Source organism: Hylaeus anthracinus, unplaced genomic scaffold (assembly GCF_026225885.1).
Source record: "Hylaeus anthracinus isolate JK02 unplaced genomic scaffold, UHH_iyHylAnth1.0_haploid 12001, whole genome shotgun sequence".
NCBI classification, from domain to species: Eukaryota; Metazoa; Arthropoda; class Insecta; order Hymenoptera; family Colletidae; genus Hylaeus; species Hylaeus anthracinus.
Window position 1 is genome coordinate 15,027,423 of NW_026534348.1, and position 20,425 is coordinate 15,047,847.

General features: G+C 45.5%; 1 protein-coding gene across 1 annotated transcript in view; it reads left to right on the forward strand.

Moving 5' to 3' along the window:
* LOC128890605 (retinal homeobox protein Rx1-like) overlaps positions 1 to 20,425 on the forward strand; it is a 48,933-nt gene that overhangs the window by 24,906 nt on the left and 3,602 nt on the right. Inside the window, exons 3-4 of the mRNA XM_054149259.1 lie at positions 19,486 to 19,583; positions 19,664 to 19,842. Of these exons, the coding sequence (XP_054005234.1) occupies positions 19,486 to 19,583; positions 19,664 to 19,842 (277 nt within the window). The remainder of the gene's footprint in view (positions 1 to 19,485; positions 19,584 to 19,663; positions 19,843 to 20,425) is intronic.

Here is a 20,425-nt window from a genome sequence, read left to right on the forward strand (position 1 = left end):
GAGAGAGAGAGAGAGAGAGAGAGAGAGAGAGAGAGAGAGAGAGAGATGGAGGGAGAGGTTAGCGAGAAAGGAGGACGAAACACTCGGCGTTGCGAAACGGAGAGGTGGACGCACGTTCGGTTTCATCATTTTTAATTGATAGCGCACGCCAATCCTATCTGTCGGATTTATTAGGCCGCTCGACGAGATGGTTTTGCGGAACGGCGGAAGGGGGCGGCGAGAGGAGGGGGAGGGTGATCACGAAGGGAAAGCGGAGCTTTTATTGGACAAACCGGCTTGTTTCAGTGGTAGGGGCCCCGGTCGGCGGTCACCGTAGCCCGATTGCGACCGGGAAAACGCGTTTTCCAGATTTTCATGCATCCCCTGCCGCATATACGCCAGATTGATTGTGGGGATTAACGCTGTTTTCTCGCGATAATTATCGTCCAGAGTGCGGAGATTTTATTGGATGCGCTCGACGCGCCTCGGCCGATATCAAAACGTCGAATTGCTTATTAAGCTTGTTATTGTTACTCAGCACTGTTACTGCTAAAACGCCTGACCCGATGGCTTGGTGGAGTTTAGGAGAAAGGAGTTGGGGACGCTTTCATCGCGTTGGTTAAGGATTCTTTGGTGTTTGGTAGGTAGGGCTTGAGTAAAAATTGTATTTTTCTTGGGAGTAGCTTATGAATATTCAAAAACATCGATGAATGTTACGATGCGTGTACAAGGATCAATGAAGTTGCTAGAATGTTTAATTTACTATCGCGGTTGTCGATCTTCTTGAGTAGTTTGTATGATCGTACTCGTGTCTTGGATTTTTGTAAAATGAAGTACTAGTGCTATTTTTATCGAAGCTGGAAAAACATTTGATTTTCGCTGCAGGACAAACTATCGCCAAGAGGCTCCCACTGTTGTGTCACCCAACCTTTAAATATTTCAGAATAAAAAAAAGAATAAAAATCAAGGAAGTGATCAAGCAGTTGAATCCGTGGATCGATATTCGCGGGATTCCGTTATGTAAGAAGAAGGGACACGAGAATCGCGGCGAGGTAGTCGATGACATTTCGCTCGGAAGGGGTGGTGGAACTGTATTTTCCCTCTGACCACCGCGAATGGAATCGACAACGGTGGAAGGTACGACGAGGTGGGCGGAAAAAAGCGGGCAGATTGATTTTTCGCGGTAGGCCAACTAATTTGGAATCGAAAGAGAGAGAGAAGGATGGAGAGAGAGAGAAACGTCCGCGCGCCCAATCGTTCCGCGCTCGACGATTGCCAATTGGAAAAATACTCCAATTCGATTACAATTTTTTTCGATGCTCGCACACCACCGAGGAATTTCAAATCGCTCGCCTACGACGGGAAATACATTCATCGGGTTTGATCAGTGGGGGGGGGGGGGATACGAAACTAATATCGAACCTACAATCGTTTCTGAAAGCTTTTGAGAGCGCAATTTAAAAGCGATCTTCCCTGTTTTCGTTCCATTTACAAAGAAAATCCGAATCGCGCCGAGGCCGTTTCCTACGAGCGAAAAAATACTTTTCGAATACGGTTGGAGGTAGTTTCGATTTCCCAACATATATCACGCATTGGAAACTATTAATTCATTATAATTGAACATTTATACGAGAGAGATTTGTATTTTACTTTTGTGATAGGTGATTTATATAATTGAATTGTTATTCTGTTCAAGGCATGAGAATGGTTAGTTTTCAAAGCAAGAAAACAATTCATTCATGATTTATTAAATCGTAGCTATATTTAACTAAAAGCTTTGATAAAGGAAATTTAATTTACTCTATTGAAAACGATACGGTAATTGTGTATAAATTCCAGCTATCTCCTCGTCAAATGTATCCTCTGGATAAATTAATAATCTATATGCCATTATTCTATTTTAAAATAAATTTCCAGCAGTATATCGATACGTTCGTTTAGATTCAGTTTGGTTTGTTTAGTCAATTTGACGGCATCAAAATGTAAATTATTAAAAAATCACCGTAATATTTCTCGTGAACCTGAAAAAGGGTTCCGCTAATTTGTTACCATGAAAATCATTTTGTAAACAAAGTTAGAACGGACAAAATAAAGGGGCAACGAAGTTTCTTAGTGCTGCTTGACGTTATTTACCGTCACGTCGGCATGGAAACCCCGTTCAAAGCCAAAGAGACACGCGTCGTTCTACAACTATTTTCTTGCTCGCAAACTCTGTTAACGACGTTCTACGAAACCACCCCTTGATGTATCAATCGCTGTTTGCAATAATAATTACAACATTGCTTCTTGCAGCTTTTGATCTCTCTAACACTGCGCTCGCCTTTTTTACATAATATAAATTGCGAACAATTACAGTGCAGCTAATATAGCACGGTTAATGTTAGCGAGTAATAGTGAACGTCAGGAAGTGAATCCTCTCAAAAATAAAATTTTAGGAAGATGACCACTCAGACTTTTACTTCAAATCTTTGCAGACAAAGAGTACTCTTTAATAATTAAATTAAATGCTCCAGTGATCGATACAGTTTCTAAAAATCGCCAGCTGGAATGGTAATAGAATACTGCGTGTCGATAACTGGCGTTCCCAAGCGCCAACTCGAGCACAAACTCAGTTAACTCAAGCGCTCAAAGTGCCAATCGTGAACGAGGTACAATGAGTTTTGATCTCTCAAGCAGAAGAAACTACAGCGGAGATCAGTAGCGCAACTGAAGAGCTCCAAAACCAAGAGATAGATGTTCCCCCCTCGTGAATTAAATATCATTTCTGAATATTAAAAAGACCATTCCAATCCTTTGAAATTTCCTGTGGCCATCGGTGGTGATGGCTGCTCACGAACAAATTATATCGATAATCGAGGCAATAATGTACCCAGCGCGAAATCGCCATCGAAACCATGGAAATCGGTCAGGCGACTGCTTCTTCCGCGGTAGCGACGCTTATCGGACCGTTTAATTCAGTTTTATTAGGAGGGGGGCGACCCAGGGGAGGGCAGGGGGACGAAATCGTGATCGTTAGCGCCGACACGAGGCCGGCACGAATCGCAGGTGACTGTCTGGGTTCAGGCGCACCTATATCTACGGGGTGTCAAATTAGTCACGCACGCCGCCTCCGCCAAGCCCCCTCGCCTATCAACGCCCGTAACCATGGCTACTGCCGCGAATTTCTCCGCGCGACGACTCCCACGCAATTGCGCACGCAATGCGAAAAAACGCGCAGAAATTAACCGCGAAACGAATCATGCGCCCTCGGGCGAATGGTGCCTGTTTTTCAAAATTATTTTCCTTCTGGAACCCTACCCATGGCTTGCACAGGATAGCCTAATCGAGTGCTTCGTGGAGTCCTCTTGAATTTCTTTGGAGGTAATTGATGTTTGAAAATATAAAATATAGATATTTGGTTAATTTCCTCTGCCCTAAAGTTTTTTCTAGAAGGAATTATAATATTTAATTCAACGTGACCCGATTCACAATAAATATATTACTTTAAATAACCCTATTTAGTAGGTGACACTAATTGTAATGAAAGACGCTTAAGTAGATTAATCGTGGCTGTACAGACAGTCCTTAAATATTCATACCCTCTATGTCTATCTGAGACATTTTTTTTTAATAAAATGGTCGGTTTGATGTCTCCAAGTGTATGTTTGCATAAATATGTTGATGCATATATTGATATATAATTTTTCATAGCGAAGTGTTAAATTGTTCAAATGACAAGGTTACTACGATAAGTATGGATTTGGTAACCTTGTTTTCTTTTTTTACGAGCCTCGGGGGGTGAATTATTTATCATTTCGATAGCAACGTATACGACTGGGCCCTTGCACCCCAGCCTATCCGTGCCCCTCGTGGTCAGCGGACCGAGAACCATAAGCTCGCAATATTAATACCCGTACGTGGCCTCGTAAAGCAGTTTAGCGAAAGGCACGCAGTGAGAATTTCCGCACCAGGTTGAGGGCGACTAATGGTATGTCCTTACTACTCTTCACATGACTCTGGTCACATATAAGTTTCTTTGTTTACATCCTGCAAAAAATTCCCTTAACAAGTTCCATGCCACGTGTACCACCGATGGTACCACCAAAGAAGAAAGCACGAGTGTTACACGATGTAATAATTGCTCTACACAAGCTAACTACTTATGAATAGTTTTCGTGATAATAATAGGTATTCGAAAAAGTTCGTGGCGTTTTGTCGCTCGATCAAAGCGAGAATGCTACGCAGACTTGCGAGAAAATTTGTGGTTTTTACGGATAAAATGCTCTATCAAAATTTTGATAACAAAGATGCATCAAGCTGTACATGCGTAAGTGTTTTTGTTTACGTTCTGTCAGGAAAGGCCCAAAGATTCCCTTAATAGCTCTCTCTCTCTCTCTCTCCATCGTATCCGCAGAGTTTCCACCATACTTCCCACAGCGATACCGAGAACCATCGACAATCTCACCTCAAAGGAATCCTAACTATCTCTATCATTCTTTTCACGCCCCATCATCGGAGTCCCACGATCATCCCTCAGAGGTCGGCTCAGCGACGTTAATAATGGTCGAAGCGATCCAAATACATCTAATTCCGAGGGACCAGGAGCAGGATAAAGAGCCGTTCGAGCTCGATATCCCCCCGTTGTGGAAGACGTTCGCGGATACAAATGTTATTACGCGCAAGCACCTCTGATCTTCCGCGTGAGCAGCCAATGGCCTTTCTCTCCGAGCCTCCTTCCACGCGTCAGATCGTTTTTCTTGTGGGTGCGATGTTTCCAGGCGGAAAATAAGATAATGGCCTCGCGCTAGGCGCGAGAGCCCTGCTCCAGCGAGGAGAAAATGGGGCGGCGGGAAATAGCGAAGATCGTGGGAGCGGGACACCTGCTGCGCGACGAAGGGCGTCAAGAAGGAAGGATAGGGCAAAAAAAAATATATATATATATAACGCGACGAATCGGATAGGACAGGCCTCTAGTCCTAGAAGAAAATATGTCGGGAGACTGGAGTTCAGTCAGCCACGAGACGATTGAGCGTCGGTGGTGAGGGATGAACAAATGGAGCAGGGTCAAATTACGCTATCAAAAATTTATAATTTTGTTATTCGTGGCCCTTGCTATGTACATCTATTCAGAACTAACCAATTTTCTATATAGTAGGTCGTCTCATAAGTTCGCGCCATAGGTTGCGTTTTTATTAAACAAAAAGTGTGCAGAAGTTTGATGGCATAGAAAGAGAGGGTAAGTATATTTTTTGCCAAGAAAGATTGCCCGAAGATCTTGTATCGCGTTAGAGATAAAGCCTTGTGCGTAGTCAGCCCTGGGACGAGTGGAAGTGGTGAGAGACGAAATAAGTCAGACCGACTCGAACGGACTCGATAGAGCCAAAATGAAGATAATATCAGTATACATTAACTTTATTTTATAATGAAGTATTGAGTGAATTTAGTGTAGAATTGATCCTGTTAAATCTGGCTTCGTGATGGGGTGGTGGATATTCGAAAATCGAGAAGCAGCAGCAACCTTCCACCATTATGCAAAGTTCCACCAAACTTCAGAGCGTTCCCTCGCGAGTAAAATTCTTCAAAGGGGGCTGAAAACTTTTCTTTCGGCACGCATTTATCAGAAGCTAATTAATCGGGTGGCCTTTTGTCTCCTTCGAGTCTCCTTGCCAGCAGAAATTATAATCGCGCTTAATTCGTTAACACCTTCTGGGTTCATTAACGGCGCCTTTTTTCGCATTTAAAACATGTTTCGAGAGAAAAGGGGTGAGGATAAGGAGATCGTTTCTCGGTAACAGACTGTCAAGACCCTCAAGTCGGCGCAGGAACACGTCCTTCGATCCTGCGGGGTCGCGAGAGCATGCGAAGTGGGTAAACTCTTGCAGTGCCGTCTAACGAGTATTATAATTACTGTCGCGTAACTCAATATTGCCCCCTCGATATGCTAAACTCCCGCGGAATATAGTGTTAATAGGCGTGGAATGGCGCGGGACAACACCCCGCTTCTATTAATTGCACTTCACCCTAAATGCAAATTGTTCGAAATTGAGCGAGGGCTCCCCGAATATTTGGAAACTCCATTACGGGCCAGTGTTCGTCCTTTCGTTCCCGCGCGCGCGCGCACACAGACACAAGCCGACAGTTCGCAACCGTGAGGACGGGTTCGATTCGAGAGGAGACCGAGGAAACTTCGGGGGATGATACCAAGCGAAAGAGAAATGAAAATAATCTATAAAAAATTGAATCAAGTCTTTGGGAGAAAATAGTGCTAACGTCAAGAATGTTTAGGCCTTAATTTATCGATAGACTCTGAATACGTTTATCTATACTGTAACAAACATTTAGAGTGACTCGTGATTCCTTCTCAGCCGTGCAGCAAGTCAATCGTGACATACTGCAAAAGGACCACCAGTCTCCTAACTGCAGCAAGCTTATCGATCTATGTCTGGCTTCAGTTCCACCATCAAGTCGTAAACAACTCGAAAAATGTAGGAATCTCTGATAGTGGCTCTAAATGTATGCATAAATTCATGTACTATCAGCAGGCCACGAATCATTCAAATTTCCATTAGATATTTACTTCGTTGTATCTTTGAAATGTCCACGAATCCCTAACACACTGGCATGTCCCTAAAGACATTTCATTTTCCCAATCAGTTCGTATTAAGTCATACTTACTCCCTCGATAAGTTATTCCTACAACCCCAACACACAAAAGAGGTCTTATCCCCGCGAAAAATTGCCGCCACGTGAATTTAACACGGTTCAAGAATAACAGACTCAGCAGTCGCCTCGTAATTTCTTTCCCGACGTTCAACGTAAACTTCTGCTGGCCAAAGACATTGATGGAGCACCAATTACTGCAACAAGAGGCTGGTCGGGGTTGTTCGCAAGGTAAGTCGCGTACTCGAGGCTTCGGGGCAACCATTAACCGTCTGAAACGGTTGTCGCGCTGGCCGCGAAAGCAGAAATCCCCGACAAGCAAAGAAGTCCAGAAACAAGAAAAAGACGGTCCATCGTTTTCCGTAAATACGTCCAGGAGATTAGCTGTCCGAGGTTCTGAGGTCTGTGGCTCAATTAAGCGCTCCGTTTAGCGCTCGGCTAAAAAGGGGTTGGCGAAGACCCTTACTCTGCCCCCTCGGGCATCAATCATGTCGGAGCAACCCTTTTCCCGAGGGCGGTTTTGCTCCTCTATTGAGACGAAGTGTTGTGCTCAAACACAAAAACACTTCATTTGGCAGATTAGCCGTTAAACACCAAGGGTACGAACACGCGTCTCGATGCTTGGGGCGGGATGAGCCACGAGAGCGGCTGAAAAAAGACTGGTCGCGCACTCGAGCCGTTCACCGCCTTAAATTACCCGCGTAATTATAAGGGCAATTAATCGCAACGAAGTCGCTGTCGAGGACGAAGGAAGGACTCGTTTTCGCGTTACATGGCGAGGCTAGTGGTATGTGGACCTAGAAGGAGAACTATGGTGGATAGAAACTATTTATTTTGGGACAGAGAAGTTAAGTCTATTGAGTTGTATTTGGCACAGTTCTGTTAATGAAATATTAAAAATTAGAGTTTACCTCGCAAGCGAACTATGGTGGATAGAGAATATTTATTTTTGGGACAGAGTAGTTAAATCTTATGAGTTATATTTGCCCCTGTTGTATTAAACATAGAAGATCGAAAATGAGACTTTGCCTCTAAGAATGTCCTCAATGCAACATTGTATCCAGTGCAGCTATAACAAGAACTCTGTTAGTAGCAAGACTATTCGATGAAGTTTCGGATGAGTATCTTAATTAATATTGCATTTTTCATTACAAAGTTGCACCCAGCAGAATTGGCAACCCCTGCCACCGTTATCCAACCATTCTCTATCGGCCCATTAACTTGTTCGTCACTTGCAGCCGCTTCGTAAGTAACAAAACGTTCCCATTTATGAAATAAATTGCATACATTAACAAAATATTCTCAAAATAGACCATCTCTACATTAACCTACGAAAATTGCAATTTCACTTGGTTGAACCTATTAAAAATATCGCTAAATTCCATCCAGTACGAAATACTCGTTATTCACGGGGTGTCCAGATATTTCTAAGTCCGATCGATCGAAGAAAACGTCGTCCTGGAGTCATAGTCGTCATATAAGAAGCTTTTCCCACGAATCGGCACCGGAACGTCCCGAAGACCGTGGTTGCCCTGACCGCGTTAGGAGACCGACGAAAGGACCTTCATGTAGGGCACACCCATAGAAAATCCACGCATGTGCCTGCTCGTTTTAATATTCCATATAATGTTATGAAACCTTTGTCGGCATATGGTCCTGAGGCCAGCAATTAACAATTAGCTGGCGGTCCTTGTAATCGAATTACGAGGCCCATTGTCGGGCTCAGGTACAAACGTATTCAATTCCACTGGTTGCTGCCCGCCCTCTCCCCACCCCTCGTCCCTTCTTCCCCTTTCCGCGCCTTCATTGGCTCGTCTCTTTTTCTTTTTTCTTCTCGGAGTGGTTTTAAGATCGAATTTCTTGCCGCTGCATGCGCTCGACGGTTCGGGCGGCGCATAGATGCAAAATGCAACCGTGAGGGGATCCCTTACAAAGGCAGGACCGAGCCACTCTCTCCGACGTGGATGAATGTCACTTCGTGAAAATATATCCGTTTCAGGAGTTTGAGATTTCTACTCTGTTCCCCTAACGATGGATCGCAGGTACCGACGAGCGCGCGGCTCGAGCCCTCTACGATCTAGCGCGATGAATGCAAACTGGAAATCGCGCCGAGGATTAGTAACACTAAACTGTTGACGGATCGCCGCCCAGCGATCCAGGGGGAAGCGTTCCGACCCCGGAAGATAAGAAATCTGCTCCAGTTTCCTCCGAAACGAGGGAAACGTTCCGGTGAGGGACGCAAATTGACGTTTCGTATTGTATTTGAAGGGATTGGTAAATTTTTGTTGAAGCCGTAGACGACAAAGTTTAGACAAAGAGTAGACAGCTTCATAGCACGTTCATATAATTTAGAACTCAATTTGAGGTTGGACGAAGGTTAAAAACAGCAATGGAACTCGTAAAACTCCAGTCCCTATAGATGCAAACTGTCGCCTCGTGTTGTATTTTTCGAAAATCAGTAAATTCTTGTTGAAGTAGTAGACGACAAAGTGTAGACAGCTTTATAGCACGTTGAATGCAGACCGAGTTCTTCTAGATAAAGGAATTTTATGTACGTGTATGTATTATAGCATTCAGAACTCAATTTATTGTTTGATTAGGGTTAAAAACAGCAATGGAACTCGTACAAATTCTTCAGTCCAATAGTGATGATAAACAAATGAATTCTTCTATGAACATAAGAGTATCAGTGAGGTTTCCATAAATCCAAAGGTAACCATTTCAAACATTTCCAAGTCCAAGCAACGTTATTTTCCTACGAATTAGACAACACAAACTGCCACACCGAACAATTCATTCCCAGACAGCGGTCTCACAGATCGAGGAGTCCCTAGAGCGTCCACCAGTGTCCCACTTTATGAAACACGATCCCAAAGAACGAATCGCGCCGGATGAAGCCGAGGTTCGCAACAGCGAGCGACGTCACCCCCTACCGAAATATTAGTCCGACCGTGGTCCGTCAAACCGGTCATGGACAAAGTACGCCGTAAATTAACAATTCTGAGATCCCGTTCAATTAATCCCATTCGAGCGCCGCAAGAGGTTCGTTTGATCGAGATATCGCGCGGCCCTTTAACGAGTAACCGATGTCAAACGCAGCCCGGAGACAAGGAGGAAGGAAAGGGAAGCCAGGGTCACTCGCGGGGGAATACACCGAATTCGAGATATATCCAGCAGAACTAACTATTAATTTGGTTCCCAGGCGGTAGTAGGGAAGGGGTGGGCACACGGGGGTATAGGAGTCGCACAGGAAGGAGCCAGAGGGGTGGAAGGCAGGACCAGAAAGCCTCCGGGGCAACAGATTACTGTGTACGGCCTATGGATCCTCTCCCCTTCACCTTTTCCTCTCCGCTACCCATCTCCTGGTCGACGTGGCTGGCCCCGTGAAGTTAATAATCATCAAAAGTCACAGTGTTTGTCGAGGGCGGCCGCCCTTTGTGCGCCCACGCGTGCTCCTGACGCTAATATGACTCCACCCGGGCTTTATTACGAGTTATTAGAGTTATTACATCGGCGACGGATTTTCACGTGCAGCCACGTTAGAACCCGCTCGCCACGCTTTCCTTTATCTTGCCTCTCTCGCGGTTTTTCCAGCTTTTTCGATGCTCTCCGCTTTTAATTATTGCGATAGCCCTGACGGGAAATTAAGATTGCCCTTTGGAACATACAGGGTCATCTCGGTCAAACTTGAAACGATCGGGTGTATAGTATGCGTTTTACTGGGTTCATGTTAAGTGTTAGGAACTTTGGATCATTTCGAAATGTGGCACACGTACTACGTAAAATGTATCAGAACTATTGTTTTACGTATACTATTATTTTCAAAGAAAAGAAAGATTGGAGCATTGGAGAAAGGAAGATTGTTGCATTTAATTGAAACAAGCGTCTTTAAAACTAATAATGTGTTCCATCATAGTAGAAATAGCTACAAATAAACGTTGATAAGTTTAATGTTAACTCTTTGTACTCGAGGACTTTTCTTCTGATATCTAGCAGCGACTCGAGATGCTTTCTATTGCCACGAATGCTAAGTTTAACCGATCACGTTTACCTCGCCGACAATCATTTTATCGACACATCGAGTTTCAAAGAAATTAAACCTAAACAAACATTTATTGTTGGTCGATTTACTGCGTGAAACCTAGTGGTGACCGAGAGTCACCTCACGAGTGCAACGGGTTAAGTGTTTGGAACTTTGGATCTTCTGAAAATATGATGCACATACTAAGGAAAATGTATCAAAACTATTACTTTATATGTACTATTCTTTTCAAGGAGAGGGGGTTAGAAAATGTAGACCACTATAAACCTCTGTTCTATTCGGTCGATACTCGCGGCTATTTCAGACCACGAACACACCAGTCAGGTTATTTCCATCGGGCAATAATCATACATCCGCGTGTAACGAGCGACGAGTTGCCCAAGTTAATTAAACGGAATTCTTCTAGTATCATCTCCATCCGTAGAGGATATATTTCGGTTACTCGTATTTTTCCCCATTCGCCGGGCATAATTGGACGCTTCGAAGTGGACACGGCAAACAATAAAACCCTGGCCCTGAAATAGAAAAACCAAATGCGACCGGGTTGCTCGAGTTAAACGCTTATCGATTGTTTCTTCGTTCTCGTTGGTTCTCCATAATGGCCACGAGTCGACCTGTGTCCGAACTTCGGAGTCGAAGATTCGACGTCTGCAAAGAGAAAGAGAGAGCGGAGGTCTCGAGCGGGGTTGCTAGCATATTGCTGGGGTAAATAGCTCCGCGGACAAAGGGTGCATTCAGTCGAAACCGATTCCGCGGCTGGCGACGAAAAAGGGAGTCCGTCCGTGGGACAATGAACGCGCGGTGTCAAAATACGAAGGCCATAAGGCTAATTTGCCGAATTTCTGCGTGCCTTATTCACGCGAAACACCCTCGCGATTATGGCGGAAGCGAGGACGGGTTACGTGTCCCTGTTGTTTCCAGCCATTGTGACCGAGTTTTTTTCAAAACCAGGCTAGAGCTAATGACAACGTCGACTCCGGCCGCGGATAAAAGAATCGGAAGCTTTGATTTCACCGCGATTGGCTGGATTTCACTTTGATTAAACTCTGTGGATAGGGGATGAAGTTTAACTATGTTAAGCGACGCAGAGAATTCTCTCGTTTCATTGAAATTATTTTTATTTCTACATTTGATACTTATCGTAAGCTTTTAGGAAATGTTTATTTGTTTTTATAATGAAATCGTTGTATCAAAAAGATATCTTTCATATTAAAATGGCAGAATGTTTTGAGAAATAATTACTTGATCGTCATACGAGTAGATAAATCCTGAATAATCCAGCTTAGATATTAAAATGGTTGGAAAGATTAATTAAATAACAAGATTCTTTAGCGTGGAAGCCCGAGGCGTCTTCAGAATTTTTACTGAATTATTTTCGCTTGGTAACGGCGAGCCCCAGCGTCTTTCGTTCGATTTAAACCCCTCTTTCCTTCGACGTCGACAGGGTCTTAATAAGAAAGATCGAATTTCAGGGCACGATTCGTGTTCTTGACACTTCCGTGTTTCTCCGATCATTGAGAAAGTCGATCGTCCGTAATCCTTCTGAACGAGAGGGAAAGAGAAGGAGAAAAGAGAAAGGAAAAGAAGGAATCGACCCTCGCTGCGCGTAATTGCCAATATATTATTCCCGGTTGCAGCGCGGCGGTTTCGTTTTTTAGAATTATGAGAGGTTGCCTTCACTTTCCATCTGTCTCTCCATAGATTACCCGCGATTTAATAATCCTTTGTCATTTGGAAGGCTGCGTCGAGCGTATTATTAATAACATTTATGCGTGGTACTTCGTCCGAGCCCGTGCAAAAGGGACAGATGACGCGACACCAAGCACGATAGAAGAAGCGAAAACTAGGCCATCGCAACTAATTTTAAGTGCACCGATTAAGCGGCTCTTTACCAGCGGATTAATATCTGTCGACGGACGCTTGATACTTTGAATAATTCCTCGTTAATCAAATAACCAGGATGTTCGTATATTTATTCTCCGAGCTGACTCGATAAATACGAGCGACGCGGATAATATAAATATTCTGAAAAATCAATTTATACCTTGAAGAGCTTCATAGCGATATCTCTGCTCGCTATTGGAATTTTTAACGACTCGTTGTGGGGTATATTTTTGTTAGAGTTGTACACAAGTAAAGATAAGGTGAAAACAATAGGAGGACTTTAAAAATGAATTATTACAAGCATTCTTAATTTATAATAAATACGTTTATTATTTTATTTATGCGCGAAATTTTATTCCCTGTTGTCGCATGTTTCATTGATCAAAATTAAGACACAGTTTGAGTCGTAAGTCGCCGGGTGACTTTCCGACAGGGAACAACGCGATCCACCTTGAAAAGAACGACCCAACAGGAGTCATTGTTCGACAACGGGTGCACGAGGATCCTCTCGACGACGAAAGAACGATCCGTGGCGTATCCGTCCTCGGCGTACACGGAGCCGTTTAGTCTGATTGTAAAAGTGAAATCGCCTCGTGTTTGGGATGTTATTTGTAGCACATTAGTATTGTATCGCAGTACGTCGGGGTTAGACCGGGGCGTTGGAGTGTTTAAGGGTGATTACACGCAACGACAGGGGTGGCTTTATTGGAGGAGCTCGCCAGTGATGCTCAGTCTGTCTCTGTAAATCTAGAAATCACAAAACCCGTAAACATACACAAATTTCCTAATAAGGAAAATCAATCGTCATTGTTCTTATAGAAAGTTATCACTTCCTATGCCACGTTCGAACCTGAATAATACACACATCCTGTTGGTCGTCAAGTACAATAAGTTCCCTAAAAATATCGACTTAAAAAGTAATTGTACTATTATTTCGCCTAGGTCAAAAGATCTTCTGGTCTCGCTTAAAACCAGCGAATACTGACATCGAACCAAGTCCGCTGAACTTCAACATTTCTCTAAAATTGGAATATATAAATACTTGATACACTCTTTAGACAAATATAAAACTCCGATAAACTCGTCGTAAATATTACAAACGCGGCGATATAATCCGCCGGAAGCCAAAATCGAAGCTAAAGTCGACCGATCATCAGCAAACCAGCTCGTTTAACTGGAAACCAACCGACCACCCCTTCCCTCCCGGCCCGTGTAGAATTGATTTAACTCGAACGCTGCACGAGTCACGCCGCATCGTCAATTATCGTCGGAACGTATCCGCACTGCGGATGGGATAGACGCCTGGCTCTTTCGGCACGCTTCGAAACCGAATCGAAATGAGAACGACTGTATGGGGATTGAATTTGCACGACAGTTTGACAGGGTCGACGGGGGTAGGGGAAATAGTATGGGCTAGGGTAGCAGGAGGGTTGCCAGAGGGGTTTGGCGGAGGGGGGCATAAAAAGCACGGTGAATAATAGACTCCAACCCTCTCCAAACATCTCCCTTCTCTATGCATACCACGGTCACGGTGCCATGGTAGGAATCTAGGCTTATATTCGAAACGTGTCCCGCCCCTCTCATCGCCCCTTTCGTGTCACGACAGCGATAGCGCTTTGATAAACTTGTAATACACTCGATAGAGAAATAACTATCGACCCTGTTACTCTCTGGCGAGTACAACTGGATCCAAGGATGCGGAAAAACCGGTTACGAAATTCTGTGCGTTCGAACGTGTGTGGGCATGTTTGCTGGGCTCTATTTTGCTTCGTGTTTAACAGAAAATTGTGGAATTGGGGATGGAGGCTCCCAGGTAGGAGGCATTGTGTACGAATAAGTGGGATCCTTGTGACTTAGTGTAGGTATCAGGAAATATGACGTATAAGATACAAAGAGACTGGACATCCAGCATACGAAACTGAAGAAGATATTATGTAGCATCTGCGCCTCCCATACGTAAGAAAATAGAGTCAAAGGAGAACACGAAACATAGAGTGCGAGATTGGTTGTATAGGTAAGCGATCGACTGTGGATCCGAGGATCGTGGGTTCGAATCTCCGTGCCTTATTTTTCGTAAAGATTCCTACACACTATGAAGATGTTAAGTGAGAAAAGAGTCGAAACTAGAGTTCTCCCATCACAAGAACCTTTCCCAAGCCCTCGACGCTGTAAATACTTCTCATACAAAAGCTCCTACCATACAGCTCACCCTACAACTGAAGCAAAAGTTCCAATAAACATCTACTTACCGAACCCCTGTTTATCACAACCGCTGTTCAGGCCCTTATTCGAAATCAGTGTCGCGACTTTGACAATATGTGGCAGAGGCGATCAGAAGCGTTGAGTCGAACCGTTTGTTTTTGTATCGACATGTGTGACTCGTGACGAGCCGGGATTTACATCATTAACAAGGTGACGGACGGCCTCGTGCAATTACGAAATAAATCACGGACACAAAATTCGAATAAAGTATTTAGAAGTATTATCAAGTTGTTGAATACACGCGATCGCGTATTGTCAATTAGCAACCACTCCGCCATCTACAACGCTCAAACAGCGTTCGCAAATTTGTCAAGCCGTAAGGCTTCCAGCTCCGTTACTACTTCCTCTCGATCGAGGAGCAAGTGGATCACCAAACGGAAAAAGCAAGATCGCGGAAGCGTGAGACGCGTGGTGACACCTCGGCTGGTTCGCAACTCTTTCAAAGAGGCGTAGGCCACCGCCGTCGGCGAACAATAGACGAAATCTGTTAATACCGCCGCGAACGACAATGTGCTCGACGTGGCGTGAGCGGCTCGAATACCTTTTTACCGGCGCTAATCCGAATTCGACGGGAGGCTGGTCGCCGATGAGGATAAAGCGATCATCGTCCCGGAACGATGCGCTCGAGCGGGGAGAAGACGACGACGGGACGATAAAAGAAATGGCGACCCAAGGGCGCCCCCCCCTCGAAATGGAAAACTGATTTTCGCCCGCGATACGATGGCCCGAGCTCGTCGAACGGAGTCCTCGTCACCATGTGTCACCAAGCGGAGGCGATCCGACCTAAAGGCTGTTACGCAGCCGCCGGGAACGACGTTAACGTCGATATTTCCCTGTAAACGACCACTCTGTTTCCCACTCCGTTTCTACGCCGAGCCAGAGATTTTCCAGGTCCGACTGGCCAAGCGCCAACGGCGAAGTGGTTTTCTGTCGAAAGTAACGGGGCTTGGCGTGAACGCGTTTTCGGCGCCAACGTTTCGGCACCAACCCGTGTTACCCGTGTGTTGCGCAACGCTGGACAATCGTTCGAAATTCCTCACCCTTGCATCGAGGGAGCAATCTACTTTTTCGTTCTCCTGTTTCGAAGGCTATTTTCGCGACTTTTTTGCAGTCGAAGTAGTCGACGTAAAATTTAAAAATTTCGTATGTTTATAGAAGATTCTGTAACATTTGCAACTGTACGTCAGATGGAATGGGCCCAGAATGGTAACTTCCCCGTATCTCACGTCGACAGACGTTATTTGATCACATCGTTATCCCCTCCTGAAAAATTACATTGTTCCTGATGAATTCACCATCGAATGTGTATTACATTCTCCTGTTCATGAAACAACTAATCGTATGACCAAAGTGCAAGTTCACCACCTTCCTCAGAATCTTTCAACTCAGAATCAAGAAACTATCTCGGTTTATTTGTTTGGAAGTTATATATAGTCCCTGGTCACGTCAGAATGGTAACTCTACCATCAACACAGGATCATCCCCTCCTGAAAAATTACATTTTTCCTAATAAATTTACCATCGAATATCTACTATATTCCCCTGTTCATAAAACAGCTAATCCTATACCCAAAGTGCAAGTTCACTAGCTTCCTCAGAATCTTTGATCGCAACTACCGAATGGCGCTCCATTAGTCTCCGCTACTTCGTCTTCCATCCACGATCATGCGCGAGGAAGCGTCGCGAACGCAGACGAGAACGCAACGTCCAATTTTAATCCCGGAATTACTTCCATTTTATTCCAATTTTCTTGCATTTAAACCGTCTAAGCGAGTTTACGTTCGCGACGTTGTTGTCGTGGAGCGTCGTTGTCGACGCTGGGTAAAGAAGAAACGCGCGAGGAAAGGGGAAGGGCCGAAGCGTGGAAGAAACACGGGGCCGAGATGGGCTGTGGAAGGTGGAAGTACTCTAATAAATTTACGTACCTAAAATGGTTAAGTCGCGTTAGCCCTGTTCTTTATATTTCCGCGAGGGAGGGTGACGGGAGGGACGCGAAGGCACGGCGACCAGCGGCGCGAGTCTTCTCGTCGGATGAAGAGAGACGCCGTCGTACGCGACAGACGTCGCTGGATGGCGGAGGAGTGCTGGAGAACAGGAGAAGGCGTGAAGACGAGAAGAAGTGGATATATAAGAGATACGAAGGGAAATTCGCTTATTTTCCCATCATTTCGACGTGGCATCTTGTCCATGGCCTTTCCTCATCCATGCAGCCAGGAAAGAAAATTGCTTCTCGTCCTCGAGAGCGGAATATCGTCCTGATGAGCCCGGGAATGCCTCGATATCCGTCTCCAACCCCCTCGCGCTCCCCATCATCCTTTCCACCCCCGTCTTCACCGGAGTTATCCCGGCCGGGCTTCGTTCCTTCCACGATTTCGGGGCCGCTTCTCTTTCGTTTCTCGCTCGTTGACGACGACGGGACATTCAATTTGTTCGTTATTTATTATTCGAACGCGACACGGCACCGTGAGCGACTCCGCGGCGGGAGGGGGTGGGGGGCAACGATGAGACGAGGGAATTCAGGGAGTTAAACGGGAAATTATGGAGTGGATTACATAATAAAACGAGGTAGAGAGAAATGCTGCGACGACGGCGTGGAACGCGGAGGAGTCGGGGGTTGCACAGTCTGGTCGGTGACGCGTGCGCGTTTCGTCACGGCCCGCCGGAGACGAGGAGGATATTCGTTGCGACGGAAGTCTTCCGGGGAAATCCGATTTCAGGATCTGCAGATTCTCGCGAAATCGGATTGGTTTATTCGTTGTATCCTGTATCGGGGGCGAGTAATGGCTGTGTAAACGATAGGAATTTCTGCGCGTGGAATTCCTCGTTTCTATTATTTCGCGAACCCATTGCCTTCGTGATTGAATGCACGCTTTATCCTCAAGTTTTACAAGTTGGTACTTTCGTTTTCGTTGTCTAGTTCATCGCGGGCATACGTACGTTATAAATATTAGTGATACTACTTTGAAATTTACGACTACGTAGATGGTCTGTCCTGAGAGTTTTCAAGGACACGACAATAAGTATTACGCCGCCGTAAAAGTTCATGCCACATATACTTCTGCTAATCAAATTAATATGTGATGCATACCCTTAAGTATTATAAAAACAATTAATCGCTTTCATTTTACAATATTTTCCCACCCTTTTACACAGCCTTTTTTAATCAATATTGTCATTTGAGTCATTTAAGTCGTCGTATCTTAAAATCATAGAAGTTTAACCTTGCTCCCAAACACCCAAAAAATATCCTCCCTCAACCGAACCATTCCCTGACCACAGAAACTTTTCACGAGATCCATCCTCGCGTCCTAATAAAATCGAAAAAAGCCACCGCGGGCACTATAAAGGACCACAATGTTGGCCCGTCCACACGATCGTGACGATGCGACTTTGCCACGTCCAAAATAGGACGTTGGAATCTTGACCATTCACGCTACCATCGACGTATCCCCTCAATCCCTTTCCCTCCCGCGTGCATTCGTCACGGACACACTCGATAGGGCCTATCGGCTTGTCTCCGCGGCGCTGAATAATTCATGAGCCGAGAACCCAGCAGCCGATACTTATCGCGATAGACTTTAGCGGGCTGCCAACAGCAGCCATGCTACAATAAAGAAATCAACATGGCCGACCCGTCCTTTTCATCCCTCCTTGTCACGGGCTGCCGTTCTCGCCTTTTGCTCGGGTCCACCTTGCCGTCATGTCGCTCACTTTCGATTTCGCCCCGCAGCCTCGTTACCCTCTTGATGTCGAAGGGTGGTCCCCGCGCGGACTCACCCTACGGGCTCCCTTCTTACCTCCTTTTCTTGCCCCTGCCTCCCAGGGGTGGACCGCCCCGCCCAGAGACATTTCTCCGCAACCCTCGGCGCTCGGAGCTTGCCAGCTTGGTAAACGGAGAAATCGAAGAAACGAACGGCTATGGTCGGAAGGAACGAATGGGAAAGAGAGCTCGAAGAAACGCGGAGAGAGAGGCAGCGAGCGACGTTTGCCGAAGAAGAGGAAAATTCGAAAACCGGGGGTGGGAGAAGGAGGATATAGACGTTCGACGGCCACTTTTCTCGCCCTGCACGGGAACGCTGCGAAGGAACTCCATTTTCTAGCCACCCTTGGTTAGGGGATTGTCTTTCCCTCTCCGACGCCCTTGCGGAATCCTCCTCGTTCTTTGCTCGTAGTAAAAATTTCTCAATTGACTGGCCCTGCGGTCTTCCTCGCGCCTTCTCCTCGCTCCGGGGAAGGCAATTTTGTACGAGCACGATTTCCAGATTGTGTTGACGCTTCCGCCTCGTTTAGTTTGCCTCGGGACATCTTTTATCAGAGGCTGCCCGGAGAATTGGACGTGATTTCGTTTAGGGGGCTTGGTATAGCTGGACGAAAATTCGATTCGACGTTCAGAGATTAGAATTGAACTTAAAGTGGTGTGCAAATAGCGTTTGAGGAGTAATTTCGACAGTGCCTGTCGAGACATCTACTAGCATGGGAATCTATTGGTAGATTCTTCGTCGAGGCTTTTTTAGGGGAATCTTATGTGCGGAGAATTGAAAACTGTATCGAAGAAAAGTGCAAGTTCCACGTAGTGAATAAAATACGAGTACAAACGAATGTAAACTTTGAAACATCCATCTGTACGCATTCTACGATGATATCTGTCTCCAATAACATGTTCGATGCTATTGTTTCAGGTATGGTTTCAGAACAGGCGGGCAAAATGGCGCAGGCAGGAGAAAATGGAGGCTGCGAGACTCGGCCTCAGCGAGTATCACCACGCTGCCAATATGAGGTATCCTTTGGACAAATTACGAATCGTCTTTTTCCATGAACTGTTCAAATTAAACAAGATTCGTTATTTTTTTATCGCAGAAGCGTAGCTGGTCCAGCTCTAGGGTTACCAGGAGACCCTTGGCTCACTCCTCCAGGCCTGCTAAGCGCCCTTCCTGGTTTCCTAGCTGCACCTCACTCGGGATATCCCAGTTATCTAACCTCCCCCCGACGATTGCCATCGCCACCAAACGTCGCCGCCGTTGGAAACGCTGTACCGGGTAAGACCTTCATCTTAACGCATCCTCATGAGCGTAGGGATAGAACTTCCGCGTAGAACGCGCAGCTCGAAGACACTTGGCAAACTTCGCAGAATTAACTTTAGAATTATTAAACGCGCGGAGATTCGGCACCTGTACTGGGCGCCAAGTATGTTGGCTCTTCAAGGGCTGACGGGCGATCGCCACCGCGTCACGATCTTCGTTTGTCACCGAACTGCCAAGCATACTTGCCTTGTCTCGTTCACTCTCATGTTTACTTTCTCACTCTTCTCCTACAGATGCTCGTTTCGATAGCCTGATGTCTCTCTTTCTTTCGTATTGGCTTTAAGACAATGAGGCGGAGCGAAGAGGTAGAGCGGCAGTGTAGCTAGACGATGTAGTGGGAGTTACCCCTCAGTGGCCTTGAGAGGCCAAAATATTTGGCGCCCAGTATAGTTTTCTACTGACCTCGATCGATCGGTGACCGAGAGGATTGATAATAGTGTCGATGGATATCAAGTAAGATACCCGTTGCTCTTACGTGTACAGTGGAACCTCCGTTATACGAACCCAGGCTGAGACATGGGCCATTTTATCCAGGGTG